This window comes from Harpegnathos saltator, unplaced genomic scaffold (assembly GCF_003227715.2).
Source record: "Harpegnathos saltator strain DR-91 unplaced genomic scaffold, Hsal_v8.6 scaffold406, whole genome shotgun sequence".
Classification (NCBI taxonomy): domain Eukaryota; kingdom Metazoa; phylum Arthropoda; class Insecta; order Hymenoptera; family Formicidae; genus Harpegnathos; species Harpegnathos saltator.
Genome location: NW_020230213.1, coordinates 130035 through 153590, shown reverse-complemented (window position 1 = coordinate 153590; position 23556 = coordinate 130035). Strand labels below are relative to the sequence as shown.

The 23556-nt window shown below is 44.3% G+C and overlaps 2 protein-coding genes across 6 annotated transcripts in view; one reads left to right on the top strand and one right to left on the bottom strand.

Annotated features, from left to right (window-relative positions):
• dyl (transmembrane protein dusky-like) overlaps nucleotides 1-23556 on the bottom strand; it is a 41191-nt gene that overhangs the window by 6673 nt on the left and 10962 nt on the right. Inside the window, exons 1-2 of one of the 5 annotated variants that reach the window (XM_011147292.3) lie at nucleotides 22474-23535; nucleotides 21429-21510 (exon numbers count right to left, since the gene is read on the bottom strand). In XM_011147292.3, coding sequence (XP_011145594.1) covers nucleotides 21429-21497 — 69 coding nt within the window. In that variant the 5' untranslated portion in view covers nucleotides 21498-21510; nucleotides 22474-23535. The other 4 variants (XM_025301255.1, XM_025301253.1, XM_025301254.1 and 1 more) reach the window with 4 other exon arrangements.
• Nucleotides 18957-23556, top strand: part of Nt5c (5' nucleotidase C) — a 106274-nt gene continuing 101674 nt past the window's right edge. Inside the window, exon 1 of the mRNA XM_025301259.1 lies at nucleotides 18957-19249. The gene's annotated coding sequence lies outside the window, so the exon portion shown is untranslated. The remainder of the gene's footprint in view (nucleotides 19250-23556) is intronic.

Here is a 23556-nt window from a genome sequence, read left to right as displayed (position 1 = left end):
TCGTCCAAATCCTCCATTCTTTCACGTCCCTTTCATCTCGCGATGTCCTCTGCTGAGCATCGGCGACCTGGTCATGAACTTCTCGCCGAGTGATTAATTAACATTAACAAGATCGCCGCGCGACACTGCGGCAGAGTCTTTTCCTCTTCCTCTCGTCAACCGTACGAACGCGTCCCGACCGAAACGCGAAAGTTGCCGTTCGCGCGGTGGATACAAATCGAACGGTGTCGATGCCTCTGTAACGGCAGGTACCGTATGTTAATATGCTCGAAAATATGCTGGCAAAAAGCGTGACCGAAAACACGCTGGGATACTGTTAGCCAATGGAACATTGTTGGCCGTCGAATACGCACGGAGAGGCGCTCACATACGGACTCGGAAAGGTCGGACGAGTCTCTCTCGGCTCTCCTCCCTCATCCCTCCCTCCTCACAGCAGGACTAGCACCGCCGAGCTATTTTGTATTTTATTAGGAGTGTGATTTAGTTTTGAGATTTTGCAAGAGATGGCAATCTAAAGAGAAGACATTCTAATCACAGCTGTTGTTTCTTAATGATTTAATATTAATCCATGATATTTAGTCATTTACGCACACATAGACGCAGTGAAAAATCGTGTTAATACCAACTGAAAATGGAGCTTCCTAAAGAGCATTTTCGAGCATGCGTTGCTTCTGTTTTTTAATCAGAAGAAAACCGCACGGCGGCTGCAAGACGTAGAGTTCTGACAGAAACTTGCGCTCCATGGATGTTGCTCCATCAATTAAGACGTGTGAATATTGGTTTAGACGATTCAAAAGTAGTGATTTCAATGTTAACGACAAAGATTGCTAGAGATAACTAAAAATGCTTGAGAATGCAGATTTGCAAGCATTGTTGGAAGAAAATCCAGCACACCACTTCAAAACTTGCCGGAGCATTAAATGTTGATCGTACAACAGTTACTAAACGTTTACATGATATGGAAAAGATGTACAAAGAAGAAAAATGGCTTCCGCATGAATTATCGGAAGGTGCCATTGCGAACCGATTGAATATTTGCATCCCGTTGATCGCCGGACAAAAAATGAAGAGTTTTTTGTAACGAATTGTTACTGGGAATGAAAAATGGATCTATTTCGATAATCCCAAACGAGAAAAATCATGAGTTGATCCAGGCCAGCCAGCAACATCAAAGCGCGATATTCACGATTTAAAGATATTTGAATTGCGAATATCGCGCTGTGTACTTGGTGGGATCAAGAAGATGTTGTGTACTATGAACCGTTAAATCCAAATGAAACTGTCACTGTTGATTGTTATCGACGACAATTATACAAATTGAAGCGAACAGTGGAGCAAAAACGACGACCAGATGCGAGCAAAGTGATTCTTCTTCACGACAGTGCTCGTCCTCATATTGCATTATTAAGCACGAAGCAAACGCTATTAGAGCTGGAATTAATAGAGCTGGGAAGTCTTACCGCATCTTGCGTATCCTCCAGACATTGCTCCATCCGATTGTCAGAGGATACACAGTTTCCTATTACGTAAATCGGAAAGTTCCATCCATCTAGCGGCAAGTAGCTATAGACAGAACTGTCGTTAACCTCTAATGTTTAAACGAAGCTTCATGGTTTGTTTTGACATTTGTCAATAACATTCAGTACATAAAGGTATACGTTTGCATCGTTAATATTGTTTTTTACTGCATCCAAAATGTCGAAATTTGAGCCAAATAAGTGTCATTTGCGCGAAGTGTCAATCTTTTACTTCAATTGGAAGAAAACTGCAGCTGAAGCTCATCGAATGCTTGTAGAAGTTTATGGTGATAATGCTCCTTCCGATAAAACATGCGCGGAATGGTTTCGACACTTTAAGAGTGATAATTTTGATGTAGAGAACAAAGAGCGTTCTGGACGGCCAGGAGTATTCGAAGACGAAGAATTGCAGGCATTGGTGGACGAAGACCCATGTTAAACGTAAAAGCAACTTGCAGAAGCATTAAATTGTGCTTGATCTGTCATTGCCGACCGTTTGAAAGCCTTAGGAAAGGTTTACAAGGAAGGAAAATGGGTCCCACGTGAACTGAAGCCAAGGGACATTGAAAGGCGAAAATCTGCTTGCTAGGCAACAAAGAAAGGGGTTTTTACATCGTATCATCACTGAGGGAATGAAAAATGGATTTATTTTGACAACCCCAAACGTCGAGAAACTGTTTGCGATCCCGGCCAACCCTCAACATCGACGCCAAAGCGGAATATCTACGGAAAGAAGGCAATGTTCTGTATTTGGTGGGATCAGAAGGGTATGCTGTACCATGAGCTGTTGGAAAGTGGTCAAACAGTTACAGGAGATCTCTACAGAGAACAAATGATCCGTTTGAGCCGAGCATTGCGGGAAAAACGACTGGAATATGAAACGAGAGAGCATAAAGTGATTTTGCTTCATGACAACGCTCGGCCTCACGTCACAAAATCAGTCAAGGAAACGTTAGAAGCACTTCGTTGGGAAGTGTTACCCTATGCGGCTTATTCAGCAGACTGTGTCCCTTCCGACTACCACTTGTTTCGGTCGATGGCACACGCACTCGCTGACGAATGCTTCAATTCTTATGAAGACGTCGAAAAATGGGTCTCTGACTGGATAGCCTCCAAGGATGAGTCATTCTTTCGCCGCGGAATTCGCTTGCTGACCGAAAGATGGAAGAAAGTCATCGCTAACGATGGACAATATTTTGATTGATGTACTTTTTCATTTTGTTTCTTAAATAAAGCCATACGTTTTGCGAAAAAACGGACGGAACTTTCCGATTGACCTAATAACTTGTAGCAAGTGCGAAAATTTGTTGAAAATTGAATCAATTTGAGAGAAGAATCTTTTTATCGTCGCGAAATCCGTCTCTTGTCAGAAAGATGGAAAAAATTGTAGAAAACGAAGGAAAATATTTTGGTTAAGGTATTCGTTCATTATCTTGTTTAAGTAAATCAGTTTTTGAGAAAAGAAAACTAAATCACTCGTGACAACTCGGTAAGAGCGCAGGAGTACGCGATTACACGAATCTGCGTTCGCCGAAACAATGTCTTCGCTTCCGTCGGCGGAGGGCCAGGTGAGGAAATCGCGCGGCGACTTGCGCGACGCCGGAGTGCGTCCGCATCGTGTGCGGTTTCCTTCGCGCTTTCCCCAATTCGACACGCAGTTCTGGGTACACACCGTCTCGTCATTAGCTCGGTATATCTATCTCCGAATATCACGCTCAACCAGCGTGGCATTTCACATCTGATTCCGCTAAGCGCGTGTCTCTCTCCCTCCCTGCCTCTCTCTCTGTTTCTGCCTCTGTCTCTCGTCGCGGCGTGCAATTAATGTAACGACGAGCGAGGAACTCGTCGGGCATAAAATTCCCTCAAACAAGCCTCAGACACATTCGTGTGTTAACGAGGCGCGCGGCATCGGGCGCATTGTGCCGACGGAGGAGAAGACGCGCCCCGGGGGGAGAGTCGTAACATGGACACAAGCATGGAAAACTGGGACGTCGTGCGCCAATTGCAACAGTTTACATTACGAGGTGATCGCGGCGGCCGAGCGTTCGCGATCCGATTTGCGATCGCGATCGCGAGTCTCGGCGGCGCGCGTCCGTCGGTCCGCAAGTGAGACCTGTGAGACTCGCTGTGTGATAATTACGCACTGAGAAGAAGATTTCTGTTGTCACAACAAATAAACATTTGCTGTTTGATAATTGTCCGCGGGGGACAAATCAAACAGTTACCGCGACAAATCAGTTTCCGTTATTTGTCATTTGAACAAATATACTCTGCTGGAGATGGTAATACATTTGTTGCCGTTATAAAATTGTTGGTCACCACAACAGAGCCATTTGTTGCCCCACATTAACAGACCATTTGTCGCGGTGTTTTGTTAACCCGACGATATCTTTTTTCTCAGCGCGCACGGAAGACGCCCGTGAGACGTCCTCGAGTTGCGAGGAAACACTCCCCTCTCCCGCCTCGCTTATCCTCCGGTTAATTTTCTCGTCCGACCGATCCGATAACGACGCGGTTGTTGAGAGCTTGCCGGGAGGAGGAAAGGGTGAAAATGAAAAAAACTAGAGTCGTCATTCACACGCCGAGGAGCGGGCAGAAGTAGACGGGAAGAGCGTCGCGTTAATCGTCGGACGGAAACCAGTCGTGACAGCCGGGTAACAGTGACGATTCACGATCACCAGGGAGCACGGTCTGTAACTGGGCAGGTCGTCGGACGCGCGCGCTCACGCGCGTACCTGTCCGCTTTCTTGTTCTACTTGCATCTGCACCTGATCGAGCTCGCGGACTTTCCGGATAGGAAAACGCGGCGAGACCGGTCGGCGCGTAAAACGAAAGCACGAGATCCGTCCTACGACCGCGGGAGTGAGGCTAAATCAGCGCAACCGGTCCGCCGAATTTCTAGTGCAAGTATGCGCTAACGATAGATACGAAATAGATCGAGAGATACGAGAATAATATAGGAGAGAGGAGGAATGAAAAGGAGGAATTTCGCGGCTGGACTGGTTCGAGGCGACCGGAATCGTCAGTATTCACGCTTTCTTCCCGATCACTTCCCCGTTATTGTTCCCACTTTGGCAACATTTCACTCAGTCTTACTCGTACTCTCTCGTCTCACTGCGCTAATGTATTATGTAAAGAGATTTAAAAAAGAAGATGATCAACATCTCTTCAGGCTAATGTTTGGCGAAAGATAACTTTCACGACGAATCGTTAACCTGAATAGAGAAGTTTCCATGCTGGGTAGTTTGTTTCGCATGTATTCCTTCAACTCGCGCAATAAATTGTAACGATCTAAGTACGTGGGAGAAACAGGATAAAAATTACCTTGCTATAATTTCCTGACTACGTTGTCGCAAAAGTTCAAATAAATAAAAAGAAACAAAAAATCATCCAAGAAAAGTATTCCACTTGTAAAATAATTTTTCCCATAGTCTCATATTCTAAGCGAAGCCTTTTACAGGAAAAGGATTCCTCTTTCGACAAAGCGATTAAAGTGAACCATTCATCTAAAATTGATTGAATATTATTCCAACTGTTTCCCTCTCATTTCAAGAGGTTTTTCCTCTTGTATCAATCAATTTTCCTCTTATATAAAGAGGAATATGTTGATTTGAATGTCCGCTTATTTTGTTCAGTCATGCTCTACCTCCAGACATGAACAAAAAAATAATCATATGCTAATGGTCAGAATATTTGGAATGTTTCTTAAAGAAAGTATGTGTATTGCTTGTGTAATATATAACGAAAATAATTTACCCATATTTGGCCAAATACAATTTATAATCTGTTGCAAGAAGTTGAATAATACATTCTTTCTTTTAACTACGTTTTATATAATTGGTTATAATTAGAGATGTGCGAATCAAGAATTTTTATGTCGAATCGAATAGAATTGAATCTCATTTTTTAAATTCAAATTCGAATCGAATCTATGAAATTTCATTCGAATTTGAATCGAATTGAATGAAATCGAATCGAATCATTAAAAAATTAACATGACTATTAAACATGCAAATAACGATGGAAGATTTTAATATGAAAGGGAATATTCATATTGTAATATTATCTTAAAGTAAAATATATATTTAAATATTTAAAGTAATTTATAATTAAGTTATTAATTATAAATTAAATTAATTACAAGTTAAGGGTTCAAACATACAGGCCCAGATGGCCGGTTTTGTAGCTGATGCACGCAAACGATAATGTATTTGATTCCTATTCGAATCATAGGGATTCGGACTCGAATCGAATCTAATATAATTCGATTCGATTCGATTCGAATTCGAATAGTTTGCACATCTAAATTTTTAATGAACATTTTTGTAGCTATAAAGTTCATAACAAAACTGATTGGAAATTTGTTTGTTATGATGATGTTATTTGTGCCTACTTATTGTAGAATTGGAGCTAGAAATACTTCTATATATATATATATATATATTACTTTTCGTTATACATTATAACAATTTGTTCAAATTAATTAGTATAACCAGTAAGAATAAAGTACGGTAAAGAAATAAATAATAATCCTTATAAAAAAGATGAAATAATCTGTGTATAAGAAGAAATTTATATTAAATTTCATAAGATTTTTCACTATACGTATAACATATAATTCCTCTAAATTTAAGAATAATGTGTTTATAACATTTTCCTCTTCATTTTGGAGGAGCCTCTTGAGGCCATATACAAGAGTAAAATTCTCAAAAGTTTAAATGATTCTGCTTGTTCTGAAATTATTTTTTTGGGGTAAAGAATAGAACGCGCGATTATTCGAGAAGCATACTGTACAATCAATACGCGAGGAGATTCGAGGATGAAGTTGATCATTTTAATTTGATTTCGAGCAGATTTAGATCGCGAAGATACGATCAAAAGGGAAGAAGTTCCCCTCTGAGATGAGAAAAGAATAATCTCGAGCTCGTCCCTTTTCTCCCGCAGAACACACGAATGCGAAGCGCCACGGTTGAAGGACGCGCCGTGGTCGCTGATTTCACTTTTCCATTGTCATCCGCCCGGCGACGAATTGTTCGCGACTGGACAACGCACTTTCACCGAATCGCGTGTGCAGAACGAGCGTCTTAATTGTGACGGATATGACGCCCGTTCGGTCGTTCACGTCGATTTCAGAAGTTCCGCTTTAATCGCGCGCATTTTACACAGCAGCGCTCTATTGGCCATGTCGTTTAATAGGTTGAGTGCTTTGGCGCGTACGCCGTACCGGTGTCCGATATTTTACGTTGTGTGACGGTATTTTTATCTTCTTCACAATATGTACGTAAGAAAGAGTACGCTAAATCCGTCATCGAAATAAGACTGCGAGGTGTGCTGCCGTTCGATACTTCTTATTAATATTTTTAATAAAACACACCGTACCGGTGTCCGATATTTCACGTTGTGTGATGGTATATTTATCTTATTCACACGTACGTAAGAAAGAGTACATAAGAGAGATGCTAAATCCATCATCGAGATAAGACTGTAAAGTGTGCTGCTGTTTGACATTCCTCATTAATATTTTTAATGATATCCTCATTAATATTTCATTTATTTTTGCCAATCTCTTTGTTAATCGCCGAAAAGAAAGAAAGAGAGAGAGAAAGAGAGAGAGAGAGAGAGAGCGAGAGAGAGAGAAAGCGCAATATCAGTATCAGCGGACGTTTTTGACAGATCGTTACACACGAAAGAAATAGAGAAATTACGCGAGAAACATAATCGGAGCAGAATAAAGCGATAAGATATTTTCGTTCGGGAATGTGACTTAATTGGAGAGTTAATTGGATAAACGCGCGTGGCACAGGCGTGTGTATTGACAATTTCGATTGCGGACGACCGAGTTTCTCCCGTTTAGAAAATATACGACATCCTGCGGGTCCACATGCGCGCTCCCGACACGGTCCGCTAACAAAAATAAGATAACAAATTTTAACGGGGAGAAACTTTCGAGTCGTAATACTCGAGCGATGTCTCTTCGGCTATATATGGTGGCGAAAAAGTAGGCCGGGTCAGTCAACGTGGACGGCGGTGCCTACATGTCGCGTACGTCTCCGATAAGGCTATTATGCGGAACGGTCGATGCGACGAAATCGCGGCGATCGCGAGGTGTTTCGGTGACGCCGCGCGCGCTCGCGTTTCGCAAAGTGATAACACCGCCGCCGCATCGCACTTTCGTTCGGTCGTCACGTAACGATTGATCGGGCTGCCGCGCGTTCTCTCATTTGTCTCTCTTGTCTTCTCTCCTCTACGGGTCCCATTTGCATCCTCAGTGGTGAATTCAGTGGCGGGGCTGGCGACGTGTCACACACGTCTTGCGCCAAAAGTTGCCATATCTGCAAGTAATTACACATGCGCGGAACGTTTTGGCGCGTGTCGATAACTGAAACTGAAATAAACGCTGCGTGGGTTGGTGAGATAAAAGGTAAAATGTGCTATATATGAAACACATATCTCTCGAGCACCGAGTGCTAAAGCCGATCGTTCTAGTTCCAGATGACGACGTTATCCGGACGTCGGTGACCCGCGAGTCATCCTCGCGTGCAAAACCGAAAATCCCGGAAAAACTCGTCGGCGTCGGACGTCGGCGCGAACGGTGTAATTTGTAACCCGCGCAGCGCAGAAGCGAATTCCCCCCCCCCCCCGTCGCAAAAGTTCCTCGCAAAAGGGAAGAAAAAGCGCTATTTCTTCGCAAAAAGGGAAAAGAGGAGCGGAGGAAACGCGAGGAAACGCCGCGCGCAGATCTTATCTACGCGCCAGCCGCTTCGGAAACCTAAATTGTCGTAATCGTATCTTTGCTCTCCCTCTCCCCGTTTTCCCCGAGGTATTGCGACCGCGGGAAGATGCCGGCGCGGCAGTCTGATTAAAAGCGGGCCGATTAGTGACGGGCGACAACAACTGCGAAGCGCGTGCGAACCAGGCTGAGAACCACGGCGGGCGTGCACTTTCGCGGATAAAACTCGTCGGCCGGGATTTTAATTAAAGAGGAACACCGCGCGCCGGCTCTCCGCTACTATGAAATGGCGATGCGTCAAATGTGCAATCGCGCGAAACGTCACGGCCGCAGCGGCGAATTCGGCGCGCAATCCAGCGGCGCCGGCAATCGCGTACGATTCGGGCCAACTTTTATCCACGCGTAATCCGCGCGCGTGTGTCGATGACCGCCTTTTCTCGTGATTAAAATTTCATTTCGTAGGTGTACTGATGAGATTTAGCCCTACCGGCGGATCACGACGTTGTAAAGCAGCGGATTAAATCGCTCGGCTTTCTCTCTCTCTCTCTCTCTCTCTCTCTCTCTCTCTCGCTCTCTCGCTCTCGCTCTCTCTCTCTCTCTTTCTCCCTCTCTCTCTCTCTTTCTCTCTCTTTCTCCCTCTCTCTCTCTCTCTCTCTCTCTCTCTCTCTCGACGCGCTCCGCACAATGACACGAGCAACGCGTGTCGCTGTTGTCGCGAGATTAAACGATTATTATTCATTAAACACGCGCGTGATTAAACAGTTATGAAAATTCCCTCAGCTCGGGACTTTGCGCGCTCATTCGTCGGCCAACTGCTCGAGTGCGCTCGCGTTTCGTGCGATCGCGGAAATAATCGGCGAGAGGATTCGGGCTCGGATACGGGCTCTCGCGAAACGCCGATAATTTCGAAGCGCGATTAACGTCTGCAGTGCGATGTGCGAAGGCAGGTATTCCTTACTTCCGCCTTCGATTCGATTCCATACAGCCTGATTAAAAGTGCAAGTTTATTGCGCAATCCTGCCGATTGCCGGCCGCAGGTTTGTGCACGCTCACGCAAATATCGGAAATATCGTCTACAAGCGATCGTAAATACGCCCTGAAAATCCAAAGTATTTTCCGGCATCAGCGGCAGCCTCTGCCGTGCGTGTAAAAGAGCGCTCGGATTGTTCCACAGTGGGGAGACAAAGAGAGGAATTAAAGAGAAATCAACATCAACGGCAATTTAAGCCTTTGGTGCACTGTTTTTCTAATGAATATAATTTTGTAAAACTTGTTACTCGAGGATTTTTAGGGTCGCTGAATACAAATCTGGTATGAAAAATACGAAATTAAAAATGGCGGATCCAATATGGCGGACGAAATTTTCAAAATCAGCTGCGAATTCGCTTGAAATTTGTTATTTAAAGGTTTTCGAGGTTACTAATTACAAATTCGTTATCGAAAATTCGAAATGCCAGAGCTATGACGGATATATACAAGGCAAGGTTCGGTTGTCCGGTTAGGTTGCTCGGTTCTCAAGCGCAGTCAGCTAAACTCTGTTCACAGCCATTTTCAAATTAAATTGTTTCATTTCTATAATCATGTTCGCCACATGAGATCCGTCATTTTGAATTTTGTATTTTTTACACCGGATTCCTATTCAACGACTTCAAAAATCCCCGAGTAATGAGTTTCAAGCGAATTCGACGGATTTTGAAAATTCCGTCCGCCATATTGGATCCGTTATTTTGAATTTTGTATTTTTCACACCGGATTTGTATTCATCGACCCCAAAAACCTCCAGATAATAATGATTTTGAAGTATACGTTATGTTACTTAAAATTTCATGTAAACGAATTTATTCTCTAACGACGAGTTTTGTGTTCAGTATATGCTTATTAATAACAAATTACTTATTTGAAATGACTCTAAAAGTTGGTGTATTAGTTAGAGGATTTTAATAGTTCAACAATATCAAATGTGTCAAAGAAATGTGAAAAATTTAAATCATTGGGAAAACAAGTTTGATAGGTGGCACTCTGGGAGGACTACCGCAGCAGAGGGTTAACGAATATTACAAGAAGAAGGTATTTTGTGGAGACATAATTAAAATTAATAATCGGTCGCAACGCGATATCGCGTGATTACGCGGTATCGTCATCGATGGTTAATCGGAGCGGCGCGGGAGAGACCGGTAACAATCTCGAATTACGAGATCGCCGAGTCTAGCTGGCTGTCGGAACGAGTGTGCGACGACTAGGTCTGTGGTCTTCCACAAGATTGCACGTTGTTAGTAGTCGCAAATACAGGGATCGTTTCGTTCCCATTCATTATGACTTGTCAATGACGGTGTCCGACAACGGCCAAGGAGACTTTCGATGCTAAATCACACGTCTTCGCTTTTAAACGGTAGAGCAACAATCGCGCCCGCAACAGCTGAGCTCTCTCGGCCAGAGGACCTCCGTGCTCTGACGTAATGAATCATTTTCACTGCGCCCGCGCCGTGTACTCTTGGTCCTCCCGGCGAGCAATGCGTCGCCGCAATAATTCCCTATGCTAATTTCTCATTAGCTTCTGGAGATCGATACGATCGAGCGCGTATTTGAAACCGCTTCTGTGACGCGCCTCGTGCAGCGCACCGTGTCGGCGACAGAGAGAGGGGGGAGGATGAAGACTTTGAGAAACGAAGATCAAAGCGCGCGGACCATATCGGGGATGAATTAGAGGGATGCGCTTGTTTTGTTCCATGGAACGAGACCGCGGCTGTTTCCGCAACCCCTTCGGGATTACCGTGTTCTCGGATAGTTTCCAATAACGATCTCTTTGAAGATTTTTCTAATTTCGTTGCGAAACTCTCCGCGAAAGCTCGCTACCTGGTACCCACAGGAGCGAGCGAATTCACGGTCGTATCCGGAATTGATAATCCGATTTTACGACAATAAGTTAAGTACGTAATAACAAAATTCCGACAAATTTCGGTCAATCTTGTACATCAGAATATCCAACTTTTCCAGCCGGGACAAATTTCTCACGATCGTGTGCGCATATCGCGGCGAGTGCACGTTTTTGCTTCACTCGTCTTTGAGATTTCAACGGTCGCACTTTCAGTACCTCGGAATAAAATCGTCATTACAGCGTTAATTCGCAGAACTCGAGAGGACGTTGAGCGAGAAGTGTGCCCGAGTCAAACGAGCCGCGGCGTTCGATCCAATTCGAGGCGCCCACGGGGAAAATTCATCGAGCATTACCGGGACTTTCTCAAGGAAGCTAATAACGATTGTCCGATGCGAATGGAACAGAACCGTACCGGCGCTGCGATGACTGCGCAATCCTAGATGAAGAAAGGGTGAGAAAGAAACAGCGCGGGTTGGCGAGAGGCGGCGATGACGGAGGGAAAGAAAAAGCGTGAGAAAGGGGGAAAGACAGAGAGAGAGAGAGAGAGAGAGAGGGGGGCCCCCAGAGGCAGCGGCGGCGGCGGCGGCGGCAGCGGCGGCGGCGTCGGCGGCGTCGGCGAGCGATGAAGAAAGAGGGAAGGAGGGAAAGAAGTGAAGACAGTGGGAAACAGAAGAAGAGAGAGAGTACTGTCTAGAGAGTATAGTCGAAAGAGGGCATTGCGTCCGGCGCAGTGACCTACTATCTTCGGTTCGACGGCTTGGCTACGTAGTACGTAGTCAGCCGGTGTAGTTAAAGTATGTAGACTGTACACACAGAGCGGAAGTGCACGCACGCTCGCACGCACGTACAAGCGAGCGCGGCGCGTAGAATGGGAGACGCGCGCCGGCCGGCCGGCCAGCCGTCCGGCCGGCGTGTTTCCCTCCACTTTATTGGTCTGTTCTTTTCAGCTGCACTGCGGAACTAGTGCAATAAGTTGGAATGGGACAACTATATTTTTTCTCACTTTCAACTTATTGCACCAGTTCAGTAGTGCAGCTAAAAAGAACAGACCAATTGTCTTCTGTCGTGCCGCCGACGACTGTATCGACAGTATTGTTATAGTCAGGGTTGGGAAAGTTATTTTGTAAAAGTATCTAGTTATAGTTTTTTTTTTCATTGAAAAAGCAACTACACTAGGAAAAATGTATTGTTGCGTGAACCAAAATTTCGTTGTAACAACAAAATAATTTGGTTAAAATGTAGCCAACAAAACTGTTTAGTTCCTGTAAACAAATATCTCGTTTAGTTACGGTTTGTTCGTATAACGTAATACTTTTGTTATAGCAACCAAAAAGCTTTAACTATATCAATTTTGTTAAAGATACTATAATTTTTTCTTAATATATGAAATCTAAATTTTAGCGCGCAGAAAGATAAAATAGTATCTATTGGGCATTATTTTAGTTTATGTAAAATAATACTTCGTTATTATGTAATTTTTATGGATAAAATAACTAGAATGCTTAATTTTTATATATGAAGTCTAAGAACAAAATCATTTGGTCCAGAGAACAAAGCAGAAAAATATATTTAGTTGAGACAACTAAATATTTTGTTATATAAAACAAGATATTTGGTTGCTATTAAAAAACGCCTCAACTAAACAGTTTTGTTAGAGATACTAAATTTTTTTTCCTAGTGTATAGTTATAGTTACAAGTTACTGACCTTCAAAACAATAACATGTTATAGTTATTTAGAAAGTAACGAGTCATTACTTTTCAGTTACTTTTTTTGTGCTATAATAATTGTGCTATTATTTTCAATTTCAAATTGTGTAAATTCAGTTTTATATAAAAGTAGTTTAATGATTATATTATATCCCTTATATTGTATTATAGTAACTATTAAATTAGTTGCTAGTTATCAAACAAATGCAACTAAATTAAGTTACAATTACAAATGGAGAAAATAGAACAAAGTTAAGTTATAGTTACCAAAAAGAAAGAAATAACTGTAACTGTAACTTCGTTACACAAGTAACGAGTTACTTCCCAACCCTGATTATATCGATACATGAGAAACGCTGCACACACGGAGCTGTTGCGCCAAAGGAGAGCCGCATAAGTTATAGCAACGAGCCCGTACCCGATACAGCGACTCTTTTCCCCCGTGCCTTCGATAAATCTCAAAATATTGGAAGCAGCGATCGGAGGCAAATCGGACCGCGACGCGGCACGCAGAGCTGCGCGAACTAGTTTCCGTTAGAGCGCGACGCTATTGGCGAATCGCTGTTCCCTGTCTGTCTCTCTCTCTCTCTCTCTCTCTCTCTCTCTCTCTCTCTCTCTCTCTCTCTCTCTCTCTCTCTCTCACTCTCTCTCTCTCTCTCTCTCTCGCCGAGTTTTCTCTCATTAATTATTAAGAGAGCTAATCCTCCCTCCGCGTGTTAAACGCTTCTCTTTTTTATGCTGTCTTGTTGCCGACGCTACGTAAATAATACAGGCGCGAGAGAGGAAGAAAAATGTCAGTTCTCCCGGCCTTGCTCCTTTCCTCTCCCTTCCTCTCTCTCTCTTTCTCTCTCTCTCTCTTCCTTCCTTGAACTTTTCCAAGAGTAGATATGCACGCGTGTTACGCGCGACTCGAGACTTCAATGTTGCGTGTCCAACTATTTCCGTGTCCATTAATCATTCTCGCGGAAACCGTCCGTGACAGAGACCGCCGCGATTAATCAAACCATAAAAGCCCGGCTAGAGAGGCGGCGCTGTGTCCGGCGCTCGATTTTTAATTCAAGAACAACGGCGAGATGCGCGGCCGAGTGAAACTCTCGCCACATCAAAGCCAGCCGGAACGAGCCCAATGAGCCTTCACGCACGCACGGACGCCGCCCGGCCTGGCGAGATCAGCGAGAATACGCGAAGGAGATGCGAAAAGGTCGGCGCTCCGAGCGTGCATTCTTCGCGAAGCGGAAGCTCCTCCGGCGCGTCTCGAGAGCGAGAGAACGCTCAAGTGTGAGGAAACGCCTCCCAGTGTAAAAGTAAGAAAATGTCAAAGCAAGAGGAGCCGCCGAAGCAAAAGCGGGGAGCGTTTCGGAGTTGATGAAAACGCAAGTGTGATCGACTCGGTGATCACACGACGCACTGTGGGATGTTTGGCCTGAAAAGCTGGCCAAAAGTCAATTTTCTTAAAATCATTCCTGCTCTACATGACTGACTGTCTTAGACAGTTGAATATTTGTGGAATGATGGGCCGCTATGCTTTTGTTTGTCCGCGATAACATGAAGCGGTTTGGTTAGTCGGAATTTGAACGTTATTCGTATGCACGCATCAATTCTCAGCGCTTTATAACATATGATCTTCGATCAGAATTTTAGGATTCTTAAAAGTGGCAGCGCGAAATTTTTCGTTATGGATTGTTTCGAGAAAAGGTACAAAGAAACGTTTTAGGCTATGTTTATTACAATTGAATTGTTATTCACATAGGGTAAAGATTTACCCTTACTTACCCCCCGCCGATGACCTTGACCTTGACATATTTTATCAAGGACACTTTCCTGAGTATCAATCAAAAAGTTTTAGCCGTCGCTCATTGTTTATTAAAAAATAATTAACAAAAGAAATTTCATAAATAGAATGTAATTTTTTGACACTGTGTACATAGACACAATTATACATTAAACAATGTTAAACAGTACATATAAGCGGGAGAGGGGCTTCGCCCCTTCCCCGCACCCCCTCCACAAACAAATCCTAACCTAACCTAACTTATTGCATCTTTATATATTTTTGGACATTGTTGAACAAGTTCTCTTAACATCTGTCACCTAACCCAATTTAACTTATTATATCTGCATACACTTAGGTGTTGTAGGTTTTAAGGAAATCTTTTCATATAAAGATGCAATAAGTTAGGTTAGGTTAGGATTTGTTTGGGGAGGGGGTGCGAGGAAGGGGCGAAGCCCCTCTCCCGCTTATATGTACTGTTTAACATTGTTTAATGTATAATTGTGTCTATGTACACAGTGTCAGAAAATTACATTCTATTTATGAAATTTCTTTTGTTAATTATTTTTTAATAAACAATGAGCGACGGCTAAGACTTTTAAAGTTTCTATATTTAACGTATGACAATATAAATAAGAAAGTTAATAACAGACAATAACAGATTTTTATATATAGTGTACATTGAAATATGGTGAACAGTACACGTATATGCGCGGGGGAGGAGTTCCGCCCCTCCCCCCGCACCCCCTCCCCAAAAGAACTAACCCCAACCTAACTTATCTAATGAAATATTCTAAACCGTACATTATAATTTAGGTTAGGTTGGAGTTAGGTTTTTCGGGGTGGGGGTGCGGGGGGAGGGGCAAAGCCCCTCTCCCGCGCATATACGTGTACTGTTTACCACATTTCAATGCATAGTATATGTAAAAATTACATTTAATTGATAAGACTTTTTTATTAATAACTTTTTAATAAACAATGAACGACGGCTAAAACCTTTTGATTGTTACTCACGAAGGTGTCCTTGATAAAATATGTCAAAGTCAAGGTCATCGGCGGGGGGTAAGTAAGGGTAAACTTTTACCGGATTTAGTTATACTTCAGGGTCTATCCCTGTTACGTTTCTTGGATGAAATGAAAGAGTAATCTTTCCGGATAAAATATCAGAAAGAATTAGCCGCGGAAAACCGCGGGTGTAGATTTAGTAATTACTTTTGTTCCCCCGAACGTAAATTAAATTTTATCCAAAAGTTATTTAGACATACAGTTTCCTTTTGTTCCTTTTTATTTCCTTGTAATATGGACTTAATCAACAGACTTCTACTAAGTTGTGACCCGTTACTGACAAATATGAGACCCGTACCCAAGAAAGAAATCTGAACCATTTTTAAAGGAAACATTATATGTATATGCTTCTTCTCACTGACCCCGCTCCAAGAAGAGGAGATATTTCAATAGATGACAATGATGTTGATTCTGAGGATGGAATACACTCATTAGATGTAGAAATTTGGATGTAGGAGTTCGTCTAGTTGAACACTTATTGATGTGCAATATTATGCTTTCTTAATTATTAAAATATTTCTACATATATATTTGCATTTTATTTCATGAAAAACTTATATGAAATCTTTATAATGATCATATATATAATTAATAGCACGTTTTAACCTTTCGAAGCACAGCGGCACTCTGAAGTGCCACCTTTTTTGTTTCATTTTATTACATTTTTCAGGTATAAAACACTCGATTTTCTTGCTGTTCTTTTGGGTTTTCATTCGAGTATTATGTTATTAAGTATGTTGTAATGTATAATTTTCATAAATTGTTTATGAAATTGTTTATATAAATAGTTAAACGCAAAGAAACAGTGGTTTTTGTACAAAAAGTTCGTGTCAGAGAGAACAATTATAGCTATATGGATAACAATTGATACTCTGGGGTTTTCGAGGTCGCCGATTACGAATCCGGGGCCAGAATTTCGAAATTCCAAATGGCGGATCCAATATAGTGGACAAAAATGTTCAAAATCCTTCGATTTCGACAGAAATAGGTACAGGGGTTTTTTGGGTGGCTGATAACGAATTTGTTATTAGATTTCCGAAATGGCGGATCCAATATGGCGGATAAAAATTTTCAAAATTTTTCAATTCCGATGAAAATGAGTTTCTGGGGTCGTTTGAATCACTGACTAAAGATTTGATATCATAATTTTGAAATTTAGAATACAATTTAGTTGGAAATAGTAGATGCATTTGTATTAGGTGTACAAATGAATAATCCAATTTTTTCAGCTACATTCAAGGTTTATTTTAAAAGTAAATTAAATTGTTCAATCAAAGTATTCGCCGTTGCTTTCTATAACTTTAAGCCATCTTTCAGGCAGCTAATGAATTCCATCTCGAAAAAATGTTACGTCTTTAGACACGATAAAGTCGTCAAGCCATTTTCGGATCTCATCCACTGATTGGAAGTGCATATCGGACAAGGCGTGTTGCATCGACTGGAACAAGTGATGGAATCGGATGGAGCAATGTCTGGTGAATATGCTGGCCGTGCTGCAAGACGTCCCAGCCAAGACTCATTATGGTGTTTTTTGTATTGAAAGCAATGTGTGGCCTGGCATTGTCATGCAACAATTTCATTGGACGTTCTCCTTTGCCAGTATACGGGCGTTTTCGTTTCAATTCTTGACTCAAGCAGATTAATTGACGTTGGTAGCAGTCCGCAGTAACTGTTTCACCCAGTTCCAATAATTCATAATAAAGCACGCCCTTGATATCCCACCAAATGCAGAGAAGAATCTTCTTTTTCGAAGTGATTGGGTTTTGCGACCGATTTTGATGATTCACCAGGATTTGCCCATGACTTTCTGCGTTTCGGATCGTCATAGAGTATCCATTTCTCATCGCCCGTAACAATTTCCCATAAGAAAGACTTTCGATGCTGCTTATTGAGAAGAGAAAGACACGCTGCCACTCGTTGATTTTTGTTGGTTTCAGTGAGTTCATGCGGAACCCATTTTCCTTCTTTCTGGATCTTTCCCTTCTCATGTAGGCGTTACTCCCAACTGTTCTGCAAGCTCTTTTTGTGTTTGTGCCGAATTCTCAGCGAGCAGTTGTTCCAAACCATCATTATCGCACTTCGGAGGGCCTCCAGGGCGTTGTTTGTCGATTAGACTGAAATTACCGCTTTTAAACCGCTTAAACCAAAATGCGCACACATCGTACGATGCAACATCTTCGCCGAGAAAGAAACAAATTGATTCGCACGCTCTTGCAGCATTTTTTCCTTGTTGGAATTCGTAAAGAATGCAATGTCGGATATGCACCTTATCTGTTGCCATTTTCGACTGTACTGAACTGAATATTTTTGAAGGTTATGTTGGTCCTTTCGCCAAACTATATGTCCTTTTTAATAGCTATATGTCAACATTACATAATCACAAAAGAGCGGGAAAATCTATTCAATTTAAAATTGATTTCATAACTGCTTAAAATAATTTGGATTATTCATTTGTACACCTAATATTTTCAACGCTTTTTACTTTTCTGCGATCAGATTTCTAAAATAATCGACACAATAAGGAAATAAGGAAATTTTATAACTTATTTTAATAGGCTGCCTAATTTTTGGAATGAGATATTCCTAAGAAACAAAACTGCTAAAACTTTAAATCTAGAACCGCTCTCGGCCAAGCCCGGAGACACGACCTCGCTATTTATACGGAAGTAAGGTCCAAATAATCTTCAAAATATTCGTTTTTAATAAAGTTGACTACGTTTTTGCATACAATTTGGATTCAAAATTTTGAAGATTTCACAAAGATTGCAAAATTTTGAGAAAATTTCTTCGCAAAATTGGGTCCGCCATTTTGAATTTTTTAACTTCGACTCTATATTTGTCATCTGTGATCGAAGAAACATATATAAATGCTGAGTTTGATATATATCCATAATATCATATCAAAGTTAGCCATTTGAAGTCGCCATATTGAATCCGCCATTTGAATTTTAAAATTTTGACTCCGGATTCGTAATCAGCGACCCAGAAAACCGCTGTGTACATAATCAGTTTCTTTTATTATTGCATAGAAAAATTCGTGCTTCAAAGGGATAAACAGAAATTCGTCAAAAAATAATTTTGGCCAACTTTTCGGTACAAATATTCCAGTGTGCGACGGGTTGTCGTTCGAGAAAATCCCCCCTCCCCGGTCCCGGACGGCACTCGATTGTCTCAATTGTCGGTCGAAGCAGACGCGCGGGAAACGCTCCGATCGGGCCAATCGTCATCATTCGTTAGCAATTCGTTAGCGTTCCACGGCGAGCGAGCGAGCGAGCGCGTCCGCACTTCCGCGCGATTCTCCGGCGCGGCGCGCCGAGAGAGGAGCGCCGCGTTTCATTCAGACTTTTGCTCCGGCGCGAGCACCTTGCGCCGCGTCGCGGCGGTGTGTATGTGGCACAGGCAGAGCCCGCGGCTACGGTGATTCCTCTTAAGCATTAACTTAACGTCGTGTTGATTCTCGGCCAGCAGCAGCAGCAGCAGCAGCAGCAGCAGCAGCACGTGCACGCCGCGCCGCGCCGCGCCGTCGCGTAGCGGTCCCGAAGAAACGCCGCCGAGCATCAATGAAGTATCACTTTTTGCCGAGGTACGGATGAATTTTTTAACGGTCTCGTCACTTTTTAACGGTCGCGAAAACGCGCCGGTCCCCCCTTCCGCCGAGCGTCTCAGGATCACCGCGCCGGATAGATGGATTATCGATTCCGCGCGAATTAGCATTCCCGTCACCGTCGCGGACACGACGTCGTTTGTCTCCGGACTCCGCCGAGAAATCCGTGGATTCGAATATGTTTGCGCGGCGACGACGCACGGGGTCGAAACGCGTCCAAGTGAGGCTCTCGCGACGACGGCGCGGGCGGAGCGCAGAGAGGCGGGAAGAGGAGCGAAGGACAAAACGAAGGAGAAAACAACCGCGCGGCTCCAGCCGCGCGACTATGTAATCCGCTCAAGAAATACGCTCATCCGCGCGTGCCTGGTTAGGTGGAAAGCCACGCCGTGTCTGAGACACTCGCGGAAAAGTCGAGCAGACGTCATCATCGAGATCATCTCAGCTCGGCACCGGCGGCGAGCGCAGGGAGGGAGGGGGGGATTCACGTACACGCGCGCGTTAACGTCGGCAAGGATTACATCGCGCTTCCGCTCGAGCGGAAACAGATCGAATCGATAAATGATCGCGGGGGAGACGCACGCTCGCCGATGTGACAGCGCGGCTATTACGCTGCGCGCGCAGTGCGACTAATAATTCTCTTTCTAAACACGTATTATTCACAAAACGTCACGGCGATGTAACGCGAGGTACAATGTACACACAGTACGCTCCGGAACGGCTCTGCCGGCGTAAATAGCTCCGGCCGCGGCGAGCGCGGCGTGTAACGGTTACCGTATTAACGGCCTGTCTGTCACTCTCCAAAGGGGGAGAATACGCACTAACCGCGAGTAATAATCTTCGTCGTTCAACCGGGAATTATTGCACAGTGAAATTACAATGTCGATCGTCGCGCGGCATGTAGATTTACTGCAAGGTGTTATGAACGGATGCGTCGCGCGACGCGCGATGGCAGGCAGGAATGCGTAATCGACCTCCGGCGGGATTAGAAAATTGCCGACGCGTCCGCGAGGGTGATATCTAATTGATTTATTTGCGAGATTAATTCGCGAAACGTTTCGCTCTCGGTCGTGCGCGTCAGAATCGATTATGATGACACCGGCCGCTCCGCGCTCGCGTCAAAGAGGCGAAACCGTGCGCGAAATTAATGAGCAAACGAAATCCAAAAGTCCTCGCTCTTCCTCTTTTTCAACTTCAACGCCAGACTCCGCTCTCTCATCTCGCTCGTCTTTCACCGGTCGAATAAGATCGCGCGTTGAATTAACTCTTTCACTTAGTTAGTTAGTAGGGAGTATACTTCCCAACTTTTCTTGATTCAATTTTGCGTTGCAAATCACATAATTTTGAAGAACTAATCGGGAATTTGAATTTTCCAGATAACTGAATACTCCCAACTGGGAATGTTGTTCAACATACTCCCAACTGGGTTTTTATACCCAATTATTCATTTGTGATTATTTATAACAAATCACAGAGTTGAGAAAAAATGCTTTTTTTAGGGAAAAATCGATTCCTCGGAGAGTATTGAATGTAGAGGTCTGAAACTTTCACCAAATATTTTTCTGATGTTGTACAAAAACATATTTTTTTCAGTATTTTCTTCCAGGTTAGATTTCTTTTTATAAACAAATATTTCTACAAAAACGGCCGAAGTTTGATTTTCTTGCACCTTTTAGCTCTATTTTCCTAGTTTTTTTTCATTCTGTATCTCCATCTTATCCATGTATCTTGTCAATATTATTTTACTCAAAAATGAATGTTTAATCTCTAGTAAGCATAAATATGTAGTATTGAACATTTTCCCACATAAATTTTTTCCAACTCGATTGAGTTCCATCGTCTAGAATCATATGCTCTTACCACGACCCGATCATTATTTAATAATAATCGGAATTTTCATTAATTTTATACATCATGATCGCCATATTGAGTCCGCCATTTTGAATTTTGCAAATCTGACTTTAGATTCGTAATAAGCGACTAAAAGAACGTAGGACTACCAAAATATTTTAATAATTTTCTCAAAAGAAGTTAATTCAGCAGTGAAAGGGTTAATCCATCCGCGTCTCACTTGATCGACTACTCAACGATCGACGGCCGGCGGTCCGGCCGGGGTGCGGGGAATTTTTGGGAAAACGTTTTCCCTAATATTTTTACTTACGGCCAAGAGCAAGGGCAGCGATAAGACAAAGGCCGTCTTCCGTATATTCCGCCACGTCCTCTCCATCATGCGCGTGTCCTCTCTGCAATGAAAAGAAAACTCTAAAAAATTGATAGACGCAGCATCGGGAGTCCCGCGTGATTCACCGGCCCGAAGAGAAACGACGTTTCCGGTCAAGTGCCTTTCGGCTGCGTCGCTGAGAGAATTCACGAGTTTCGAATTCGCGAATCGATAGAGGCACGCGCGACACCTCCCGCCAAAAAAAAAATAAATAAATAAATAACAATAGCAGGCTCATATAGTTCCATTCGCTTGTTGCTAAAAACGAACGCGACGAGCGTCCGCGTCAAGTGTGAACGACACGTTGAACAATACCGGCCGACGCGGACGCAATCATTGGAGGCAATTGTCGGCCAAGGTCTGGAGAGTGCGAGAGGAACGGCACGACCAAAGAATAACCTCGTCAGCTGCAATCGTCGTCGCCAGCCGGACGCGCAAGTGGGATGTCTACTTGTCAACACGAGGCTGCACGAGGAACGCGTTACGCAACGAGAACGACGTTTAACCCACATCTCAGAACGCGGAACTTACGATCAGGGACGCGTGCGAGAATCGATCGCGTCCCCGGACGTGGGAAACTCGCCACTGCTGCGCGACACCACCACGAGATCACCACTCCGCACCCTCCGGTGCCGTCGTCCCTCTTGCGAGCGATAATTGACAAGCCAAACAAATCACACCACGCACGCACACGAGGCACGGTCGTGTACAGTCCGACGCCGACGGGTGGCTTATACGATACTCTCACACAGTCCACAGTGACGAGGGAAGACTAATTCGACGTCGGTCTCCAAACGTCGCAGTCGAGCCCGACGAGGTGCGGGGGATACCCGGCTCGCAGCCGGAAGCGGAAGCACCACGCGAGTCTGAGCCGCTTTCGCGAGGGGAACGCGAATAGCTCCGAAAAGAAAAGGGAAAGAGAAAAAGAAAAAAAAGTGGCAGCTTCACCGTGAAAGGGGAAGGGGAGGACAACGAATCGATGCACCTCGTAGCGAGTTCTTCCTGTTCCTGGGAGCCTCGTTCCGAAGAAACGCTCCGTCACCCGAGCGATCCTCTCCCGCGGGAACCACCTGCCCTCTCCCCCTTAACGACCCCACGAACGCACCGGCCGCGACGGCAAGACTTCCTCGAGCCGCGTCAGTTGGTCCTCCTCATCGGGCCCGCTTTCCTTCACCTGCCGATTTCGTTTCTCCCGCTTTTCCCTGTGTCCGTTTTTTTCTTCGGCCTTCCTTCCCCGCTCTCGCTCACCGTCGTGCTCTCCGTATCCGAACGCGCGAGGATTCGACGGGCCCAGAGGTGCTTTTCCTGGCCGACGGGGACCGACTGAAGGTGCGAGCCACGCTCGTCTCGGCCATGAGCCACGTCCCAGTGACCTACTGAAGATCTCGATCGCGCTCGTCCATCGTCCCTCTCGCCCTCCCTCTTACGCACGACGTCAGGCCCAAACAGGCCCGCCGTCGACGGCACTCTCCCTCCCACCGCGCCGCGCCGCGCCGGGTCTTTCTCTCTTTCTTCCCGGCGCGTGGTAGGGAAGGACTTCCACGGCGCAGGTGAAAGACACGCGCAGGGCGAGATATCCCGTCGCTAGAGCGGAATTTCTTTCGGAAAATCTAGAATGTGCGTGCTCCAGCCGGCGCAGCTGGGCTGCTCGCAGGCCGAGAAGTCGCGGGGCTCGCGACGATCAACTCCGCGTCGCGGAGTGAGGAAAGCGGCCGGGGCGAGTCGACCGCTAACGAGAAGATTAATCGCCGAGCGACAGGAATGTTGTAAACGTCGAAACTGCAGTTAACGAGTTGCTTCCTCGGATATTAAATGAATCTCTGCTCTGCTCCGCGACGCGAAGTTACTTCGCCGCTGTATTTACGAGCGACGCGTAACTCCCGGTTTCTCCGAGCCGAGGCTCGGGAATTATACATGTAAGTCGGACACGTGTTGCTTGATCGCTATTGTCTTACTCGGTGCGTATTATGCGTGAAGTACCTGGGATCTTCCGGACAGAAACTCGTCTCTCGACGTGCACAGATTTTTAATGGGTCGCTCGAAGCTGGATGCAGAGTTCCTGCAAATA